At 43.5% G+C, this 9,995-nt stretch overlaps 1 protein-coding gene across 1 annotated transcript in view; it reads left to right on the forward strand.

Moving 5' to 3' along the window:
• LOC144608852 (zinc finger protein basonuclin-1-like) overlaps positions 1-7,717 on the forward strand; it is an 81,170-nt gene extending 73,453 nt beyond the window's left edge. Inside the window, exon 5 of the mRNA XM_078427031.1 lies at positions 6,071-7,717. Coding sequence (XP_078283157.1) covers positions 6,071-6,737 — 667 coding nt within the window. The 3' untranslated portion in view covers positions 6,738-7,717. The remainder of the gene's footprint in view (positions 1-6,070) is intronic.
• Positions 7,718-9,995: the final 2,278 nt, after the last annotated feature.

Consider the following 9,995-nt stretch of genomic DNA (forward strand, 5'->3'; position numbering starts at 1 on the left):
GCCCTACCACTCTGTGTCTGTGCCGAACATGATGCCAAGACCAACTCTTATCTGCCTGCACATAATCCATTATTCCTCCATTCCCTGCCAGTTCCTGTGCCTATCCAAAATGATACGCAGATGAAGGACCTCAATCCAAAAGGTCATTTCCCTCCACAGACGTTGCCTGACCCACCGAGTTCTTCCAGCAGCTCTCCTTAATTTTGCTGGAGACAACGAAGAATGGCTGGGATGGTGGTTGTATGGAAAGAGCTGCCAGAGCAGGTAGTCGAGGCAGGTCCGATAACAACATGAGAAAGATATTTGGACAGGGATGCGGACAGGAAAGATTTAGAGGGATATTGGCCAAACGCAGGCAGGTGGGACTAGTGTAGATGTGGCATCTTGGTCGGCATGGGAATGTTGGGCTGAAGGGCCTTGTATGACTCTATGATCAAATTAACCAAGTCTTTTTGATGAAAATTACATCGTATTAAAAGTTGGCTAAAATAGGACACCATGGTTAGACCAGATCTTGCAACCAAGGTAGTGACTATGGAGAGGTGAGTTAAGTTGGGGATGTTGTTATTGAGGCTGGCACTACTGCTGAATAGTACCACCTTGGGGTTGGGGGTAGAAGATGACAATGCTGAAGGAGAGACATAAAGGACTCAAGATGACGTGTAGTATAGCGTTAATCACAGTGGAATAGAGAACGCAGGTTCAAATCTCATCACGGACATTTGAAATCTTACATTGGAATATCTTTTATTAAATACTAAGGATAAGAAGCTGTTATCTTTGGGTGTAAACTTGTAGCTAAGTGATCAGGCTGTTAGAAAATTCCAAAGGTTCACTGATTTTCTTTAAAAGAAAACAATAAACATCCTCACGCAAGATAGACACAAAATGCTGGAGTAACTCAGCGGGTCAGGCAGCATCTCTGGAGAGATGGAATGGGTGACGTTTCGGGTCGAGACCCCAGAAAAAAACCCACGCGGTCACAGGGAGAACGTACAAACTCCACACACCCGTAGTCAGGATTGAACTTGGGTCTATGGAGCTGTGTGACAGCAGATCTACCGCTGTGTCATTGTGCAAATGTCAATGTAAGACAAGGTACCATTAACCCATGAGTCAAGTTTCAGTCAGTGATGATGGAGTAACAGAGGCATCTCTACCTCTGGCTCCCACATCCGTACATATGCCAGCACTCATGTACACACATGTCTCATTGAGGTCACCACAGCAGGAGCCCCGAGTGATTGATTTCTGCATCCCAAATCTCGCGGTAGAGTTGAGGCCAAAGTCTGCCTCTCAGTCCTGCACCTGAACTGAAGACTGATTAATCCAGCACTCAATAGACAATAGACAATAGACAATAGGTGCAGGAGGAGGCCATTCGGCCCTTCGAGCCAGCACCGCCATTCAATGTGATCATGGCTGATCATTCTCAATCAGTACCCCGTTCCTGATTTCTCCCCATACCCTCTGACTCCGCTCTCCTTGAGAGCTCTATCCAGCTCTCTCTTGAATGTATTCAGAGAATTGGCCTCCACTGCCTTCTGAGGCAGAAAATTCCACAGATTCACAACTCTCTGACTGAATTTTTTTTCCTCATCTTTGTTCTAAATGTCCTACCCTTACAGAGCTAATTTTGGATCTGCCACTTCATATTTGTTATCGTCATCACACTTCTTGAGCTATCCTCTATTAATTTTGACACAAATTAATTATATATAAATCAATCTTTTAATAATTATATATAAATCAATTCCTTTAAAAAATGGCAACAAACCAATTATCACTCAAAGTGTTTTATTCACACCTCAGCTTTCCTCGATACGGTCAGGAGGGGGAGAAAATATTTAATTTATAAAATTTTACAGTATTAATTTCGTGAAATTAGTTGGACTGTGTGTAAGGTTGTGTAGCTTCTGTGAGCCAGACACAGAGTGCTGGAGTAACTCAGCGGGTCGGGCAGCATCTCTGGAGAAAAAGAATAGGTGACTTTTCGGGTCAGAACTGCTTCGGAGTCTGAAGAATGTTCTGACCCTGAGTTACTCCAGCAATTTGTGTCTTACCTTGGGTATAAAGAAGGTTCTGCAGTCCCATCCTACACACTTCACATGCTTCCTAGCTCAGGGCTGACCCCTGCAGGAGCCGAACATAAACAACATAAACAACTGCCCACATCTATCTGCCAAGTCCACTCACTTATCACACAACATCAACTTGGTTCATGTCAGTGACTCATGGGCAAGTTGCCCAAACATTGGCCTAAAACCATTCAGAATGGTTTGTAGTTGAACATCCTCTTTGTGCAAAGAGTTGCCAAGTAAACCATTATCACAGAAGAGGCTTAAAATAGGTTCCAGAGGAGTGGGTGACGTTTCGTGTTGAGACCCTTCTTCTCGACCCGAAACATCACCCATTCCTTCTCTCCAGAAACGCTGCCTGTCCCTCTGAGTCACTCCAGCAATTTTTGCCTATCTTTGGTTTAAACCAGAATCTGCAGTTCCTTCCTACACATTCCAGAGGAGAGGTTGGGCGCTTTGAGGTGGCACAGTGATGCAGCGGTAGAGTTGCAGCCTTTACTGCACCAGAGACCTGCGTTCTATTCTGACCACAGGCGCTGTCTGTATGGAGTTTGTACGTTCTCCCCGTGACCGCATGGGCTTTCGCTGGGTGATTCCCCTACACTCCAAAGATGTGCATGTTTGTAGGCTAATTGGCTTTGGTAAAATTCTAAATTGTCCGTAGTGTGTAGTATAGTGTTAGTGTACGGAGTGACCGCTGGTTGACACAGAGTCTGTGTACTGAAGGGCCTGTTTCTACGCTGTGTCTCTAAGGTCTTAAGTAAAGTCTTTCCAAGTAGGGGAGAATGCCTCCTTGCATGAAACCTCCAAACATTTGTTCCTCTTCCCTGGTTACCAAACCCAACTAAAATGGAAGATAGACACAAAATGCTGGAGTAAACTCAGTGGGTCAGGCAGCATCTCTGGAGAGATGGTACAGACGTTGTTTTGTGTCAGAACCCTTCTTTAAACCAAAGACAGTTTAAGAATAAGGGGTAGGCCATTTAGAACGGAGATGAGGAAAAATATTTTCAGTCAGAGAGTTGTGAATCTCTGGAATTCTCTGCCTCAGAAGGCAGTGGAGACCAATTCTTTGAATGCATTCAAGAGAGAGCTAGATAGAGCTCTTAAGGATAGCGGAGTCAGGGGGTATGGGGAGAAGGCAGGAACGGGGTACTGATTGAGAATGATCAGCCATGATCACATTGAATGGCGGTGCTGGCTCGAAGGGCCGAATGGCTTCCTCCTGCACCTATTGTCTATTGTCTATTAAATGCTGGAGTTATTCCAGCACTTTGTGTCTATCTTTGGTATAACCAGCATCTACAGTGCCTTCCTACACCTACTAAAATGGAGTCGCGAGGCTACCTGCTCTCCCCCTCCTGAGGGCATAGGGCAAGATCTGCCCTCCTGCAGAACATTTACAGGTGGCTTACCTGCCCACTTTTACCACGTCTCACCTCTTGCTTTTCCAACATTTCCCCATCCAGTTTCCGGACTGCCAATGTTCCCCTCTTTGCTTGAGACACAAACACCATTTTAACATCACAGTTAGTATAGACACAAGGACCTGCAGATGCTGGTGTAAAAAAAAAAGACACCAAGCTCTGGAGTAACTCAGCGGGTCAGGCAGCATCTCTGGAGAACATGGATAGGTGACGTTTCACAGAGTGCTGGAGTAACTCAGCGGGTCAGGCGGCATCTGTGGAGAACATGGATAGGTGACGTTTCACAGAGTGCTGGAGTAACTCAGCGGGTCAGGCAGCATCTGTGGAGAACATGGATAGGTGACGTTTCACAGAGTGCTGGAGTAACTCAGCGGGTCAGGCAGCATCTGTGGATAACATGATAGGTGTTGTTTCACAGAGTGCTGGAGTAACTCAGCGGGTCAGGCAGCATCCGTGGAGAACATGGATAGGTGACGTTTCGGGCCGAGGCTCTTCTTCATGCAGGGTTTTAGTCATATTCTGTCCATTGCTGGATCTTCTCCAGTCCTCTCAAACCTGTGACACTTCCCATGGTATGTCCACCCCCCCCGGGAATCTGCTTCTCCGCCCAGCCTTGCCGAACTCTGACATCTCTCCCATGACAAGCAGATATCAGAAATCACCCAGTAAATCAAAGCACACATTCCATCTGCAAGTTCAAGCAAAAGTCAGATTCCTCTTCTGCAGTTAGGCGCAAAATGCTGGAGTAACTCAGCGGGACAGGCCACATCTCTAGATAGAACGATACACACCTCTTCTGCAGTGCTGTCTTTCCCTGAGTTAAATCTCCACTGCTAACAATACTGAGGAATCCCACTTGCCCAGTTGTAATAAACCCACCCACGTTACAACATTGGCATTCCTGTGATCAGAGACTAGTGGAGCTTGCAGGATTGTGGCATGGCACAAAGAAATAGATAAGGAAATGGAAACTATTTTCTTTCCATTTTTTCCCCACTGCTTAGTTTTGTTTCGTTTCGTTTAGAGATACAGCGCGGAAACAGGCTCTTTTGGTCCACCGGGTCTGCGCCGCCCAGCGATCCCCGCACACTAACACTATCCTACACCCACTAGGGACAATTCTTTTTACATTTAGCAAGCCAATTAACCTACATACCTGCACGTCTTTGGAGTGTGGGAGGAAACCGAAGATCTCGGAGAAAACCCACGCAGGTCATGGGGAGAACGTACAAACTCCGTACAGACAGCACCCGTAGTCAGGATTGAACCCGGGCCTCCGGCGCTGCAATGTATTGTAAATGTATTGTTGTAAAATTCAAGACACATTAGACGAAGATATAATGATAATAACCATGTATAGCTTACATGAGCAAAAGGTAAACTGCTCAATTAAAGATCATCAGTTAAAGATCTCAACATCCCCTGAGCTGAATTTGGTAATCCCAAAGAATGCCTCAGTTTCCTTAAAAAAAACTTTTAAGGAATGTTTTTTGAAAAAAACTTGAGTCAAAGTTAAAGGGTATTGATCAACTAAGGTCTCTGTTTAAATGAAAGGGACATAATCATAATGGAATGATATTTCATTCATCATAAAGTTAGACTATCATAAAAGATTCACGTTAATAGGCATTGAGCTGGAGAAACGCACTGAAAGAGTCATAGAACTCTTGATCTTATAGAGGTGCACAAAATCATGAGGGGAATAGATCGTGAGTCTCTTGCCCAGAGTAGGGAAATCAAGAACCAGAGGACATAGGTTTAAGGTGGGGGGGGAAAGATTTAATAGGAACCTGAGTGGTAACTCCTTTACACAAAGGGTGGTGAGTGTATGGAACGAGCTGAAAGAGGTGGTAGTTGAGGCAGGTAGTGTCGCAACGTTTAAGAAACATTTAGACAGGTGCATGGATAGGACAGGTTTAGAGGGATATGGGCCAAATGCAAGAAGGTGGGACAAGTTGGGATGGGACATGTTGGTCAGTGTGGGCATGTTTCCATGGTGATGACTCCATGACTCTCTGGAATCATACAGCACAGAAACAGACCCTTCAGTCCAACCTATCCATACTAACCAAGATGTCCCGTATAAGCTGTACCTGGTATTGGTTTATACCTGTTATTGTTCAGATGCCCAGGTGGTATAATTCTGGTTCGCATTCAAGTTTTAGAAAGTCTACCTGATCTCTATTGACCTGAAACACTTGAAGCCTTGTGCCAAGGTATTTGAAATGCCAGATCCTTCAACTGGTGAGATTTACTACAGGAGATCCACAAGCAATATTAATACAGACTAAATAAAATAAATGCTTGGGTATGGTTATTGCAGCAATAAAATAATTCAGCAGAATATCTGTAGGTAAATTTTAATCTTTTGATGTCTTACAAAATCCAAACAGTTCAGTTGAGTTTAGTTTATTGTCACATGTACCGAGGTACAGTGCGTGCTAACCAGTCTGCAGAAAGTGTACCGATACAGAAAAAGGGTATAACGTTCAGTGCTGAGTTGCTTCTTGCTTGATTGCTGGCCAATAGTCTCACTGGTTTGTTGTCTTCTTTTGTTTTCTGTAGGCATAGTGCAAACATCAATCTTCATCACAAACTTCTGACCAAAGGATCATATGAGACCCAAAGAAACTTCTTCAGCTCCACACCTTTATCAAAGGAATTCTGTGAAGATCTTCTGGTGAGAACCCAGATGGGACATACCCCTGTAATGTTGAAAGGGAAGAACAGAAGCGAACACTTTGGCTTTCCCTTCCACAGCACCCCAGAGTCTTCCAATGAGGTCCAAGGAGGAGATGGCTTTTACAACGGGACAGTGCTGGACCTGAGCACCACATCCAGTGTCAAGTCAGGAAGCAGCGTCCATTCTTGGGAGTCAGACGCTGGGAGCGAAGAAGGAATCCCTGTGAACAATGACGAGGGTTTCGAGCAGGATGATATAATGGCGAAAGACAAGTTATACCAACTATCAGCTGCAGTTGAGGAACCCATTGACTGTTTGCTGCAATCTCCTTCTGCCAACTCGCCCATCATGTGCAACATTTGCCAGAAGCTATACAGTAACAAAGGGACTTTCCGGGCCCATTACAAAACAGTGCATCTCCGTCAGCTTCACAAGTGCAAGGTGTTTGGTTGCAACACCATGTTCAGCTCTGTTCGCAGTAGAAACCGGCACAGTCAGAACCCTAATTTGCACAAAGACATGTTCTGCGGCTCCACCACGAGCCACTGAACCTCTCCCAACCCTTTATAGGGACGGTGGATTTTGAAGTCACCATTAATTTGTCTCTTCTGACCTTGGTTGTGTGATAGAGGGAGGATCTTGAACTCCTCCTTCCATGAAACTGCCAGGACTTTGTAGTTCTTCGGTGACGTTGGCATGTTTTTGTTCCCTTCTCTGGTTCTCAGAACTAATGGAGTGCAGATTTCCAACATTCCTGTTTTATAGGTGATGAGGATCGGAATCAAATGGAACCCAGAGTTCACGGGACCTCATTTTATGAATTCGATTTTTTTTATAGCATGAACGGTTCTTTGTTGCAATTCTTTGATTACCTGGATCAAAAGGCACTTTTGATACTAGCTTTTAGCGTGAGTTCTGTTTGATTAAAGATGCTTTTTCATGTGCACTTATGCCATCTTTTTCACATTCCAGTTTCGTGTCTGAAGGAATAGCTTTATGTATGGATAGGGAGGCGAGACCCTAAAAACACAGTCGGACATTTTAATTTTCAAACAACTTAAAGCATTCAAGTCTGATTCCCAATGGTGGTGTCACAGTTTTCCTGAAATCTGTGAATGTCATTTCCAAAACGTGCAAAAAAAACTTAAGCTTCCTTTGGTGTTTTTAATGTTTTTTTCAGTTTCAGTTTAGTCAAAATGAAGGTTCAGAATGAAATCTGGAATTAGAACTGGTTGTTGTAAGGCTTTGTGGACTTAATGAAAATTAAGAATATAATGTGTCTGGCCGGTTGGTTTCTTAGTGCTTTAAGTTATTCCATAGCATTGTGAATGTTAAAACATTTTGCTTTTGTGATATGCAATGATATTTGCTATTTTGGGCCATCTTAATGCTCACAAGAAGCTTAAAAATCACAGCTTGCCAAAGATGTATCCAATGTGATAATCTGTAAATAAATCAGCAAGTAATATTCTTGACGACAAATTCTGCTTAAAAAATGAACAGTTTTTTGTTAACTACAAATATTTCTTTGTAAAATTAAACATGATTTTAAAATGTACTGTGTTCCCATTTAATGTATGCAAATATATTGCATTCAATGACTGAAAAAAAGATTTCCCTTTTTATAACTATTAAGTTGACAGGGCATTTTGTCTTTGCAATTTGTCTCTTTCTCTGCAGATGATACAAAGTACAAGAGTACTCAGAGAGAGAAGGTGTGAATTCATATTCTCTTCTAGAATCTTGGAACTCCAAAATCTAGGCTGCCATCTCAGTGAGTGTTATAGTGTATGAGGACCATGTACCATGGTAAAAATCAAAGTAGAACAGGTCCATATATTTTGATCAATATTTAATTTTCAAAACAGCATCAGTGAAAAAAGGTTACACTATCATTACAACACATTGCTGTTTGCAAGTTAATTTTTCCACTTAAAAATGGATTCCAATGAATAAAACAGTTAGTCACCATCAAATCTCAAACGATTTGATAAATAATGTAAACCAAAGTCGGTTGATCATTCCAACAAAGACTTGAGAACACAGAGTGCTGGAGTAACTCAGCGGTCAGGCAGCATCTTTAGAGACGATGGATAGGTAAAGTTTGGGTCAGAACCCTTCTTCAGGCCCCTCAGTCAAATGATCAATTATAATTGCACCTAAATCCTTTCAAAAATTAATTGCCTCATTTTTTATTATAATATTTAATTTAAAAAAAAGAAAATTCCTTATTGGAAATAGTCTTCCTGGGAACATCAGACCCTAGCCCATTCTCACTAATGTTGGTTTAGTGTTTAACACCAGAAAACCAACTGGAAAAACTCAGGGAGTTATGTGACCATGGTGGGAGTGAAACAGCTAATAATAGACAATAGACAATAGGTGCAGGAGTAGGCCATTTGGCCCTTCGAGCCAGCACCGCCATTCAATGTGATCATGGCTGATCATTCTCAATCAGTACCCCGTCCTGCCTTCTCCCCATACCCCCTGACTCTGCTATCCTTAAGAGCTCTATCTAGCTCTCTCTTGAATGCATTCAGGGAATTGGCCTCCACTGCCTTCTGAGGCATAGAATTCCACAGATTCACAACTCTCTGACTGAAAAAGTTTTTCCTCATCTCCGTTCTAAATGGCCTACCCCTTATTCTTAAACTGTGGCCCCTTGTTCTGGACTCCCCCAACATTGGGAACATGTTTCCTGCCTCTAACGTGTCCAACCCCTTAATAATCTTATACGTTTCGATAAGATCCCCTCTCATCCTTCTAAATTCCAGTGTATACAAGCCTAGTCGCTCCAGTCTTTCAACATATGACAGTCCCGCCATTCCGGGAATTAACCTAGTAACCCTACGCTGCACGCCCTCAATAACTCGGGTCAAGGAATCTTCAACAGAACTCGCTTGTGTGTGAAGTTGCCGAGAGAAGAACGTGAGACGAGCTGGGGTAATGTCCACAATAATGTGCGCACCAATGTCGTCAAGGTAACCGCTACATTAAAACTGGCCAGTGGAACCGAGTGAATCACAACGTTGGTGTCTTGTTGCTTTGTGGCAACCATTCTATTTTGATTCCTTAAGGGCCTGTCCCACTTAGGCGATTATAAGGCGACTGCCGGCGACTAGGCTGTTGCTGAACGTTTGCCGGGGTGTCGCGGGCATGATCGTGAGGAGTCCTCAATGAATCATAGCGGAAAAAATGTCCCAGATAGAAATTTCTCGGCGACAGCTGGCTTGTCACCAGGTATCGTAGCTTATTGCGGGCGCTGTCTGTCGCACGCTGACCCCAGGTTTGCTTGGTTGTCGCAGATGCATTTAGAAGCACCTAATATTAAATTAAGAAAAGGCATTTGAAGGTATCAGAAGATAATTTTGTTTAACCAATTTATTTACCGTCAGGACATTTGACAGGTAGATTGGAGGCGACAGTTTGACGGTCAGGTAAGCGTGGGAATTTTGCGATGTTTCCGAAGATGGTGTAATATCTTAGCCAGGTGCTCGTTTCACAAAAAAAGTAACTTGTACCGACCTGACTCGGCCTTGTCATGGTCATTGTCGTGGGGTAAAAGAAAATGTCGGCGATCTGCTACGACTTTGACAGTCGCCAGCAATCGCCTTAAAAATCGCGTAACTTGGGACAGGCCCTTAAGTTTCACATTAGAATTTTAGTTTTAGTTTTTAGAGTTTTAGAGATACAGCATGGAAGCAGGCCCTTCGGCCCACCAAGTCCACGCCGACCAGCGATCACTCGTACACTAGTTCTATCCTGCACTCTAGTGACAATTTAAAGAAGCCATTTAACCTACAAACC

Source organism: Rhinoraja longicauda, chromosome 33 (assembly GCF_053455715.1).
Source record: "Rhinoraja longicauda isolate Sanriku21f chromosome 33, sRhiLon1.1, whole genome shotgun sequence".
NCBI classification, from domain to species: Eukaryota; Metazoa; Chordata; class Chondrichthyes; order Rajiformes; family Arhynchobatidae; genus Rhinoraja; species Rhinoraja longicauda.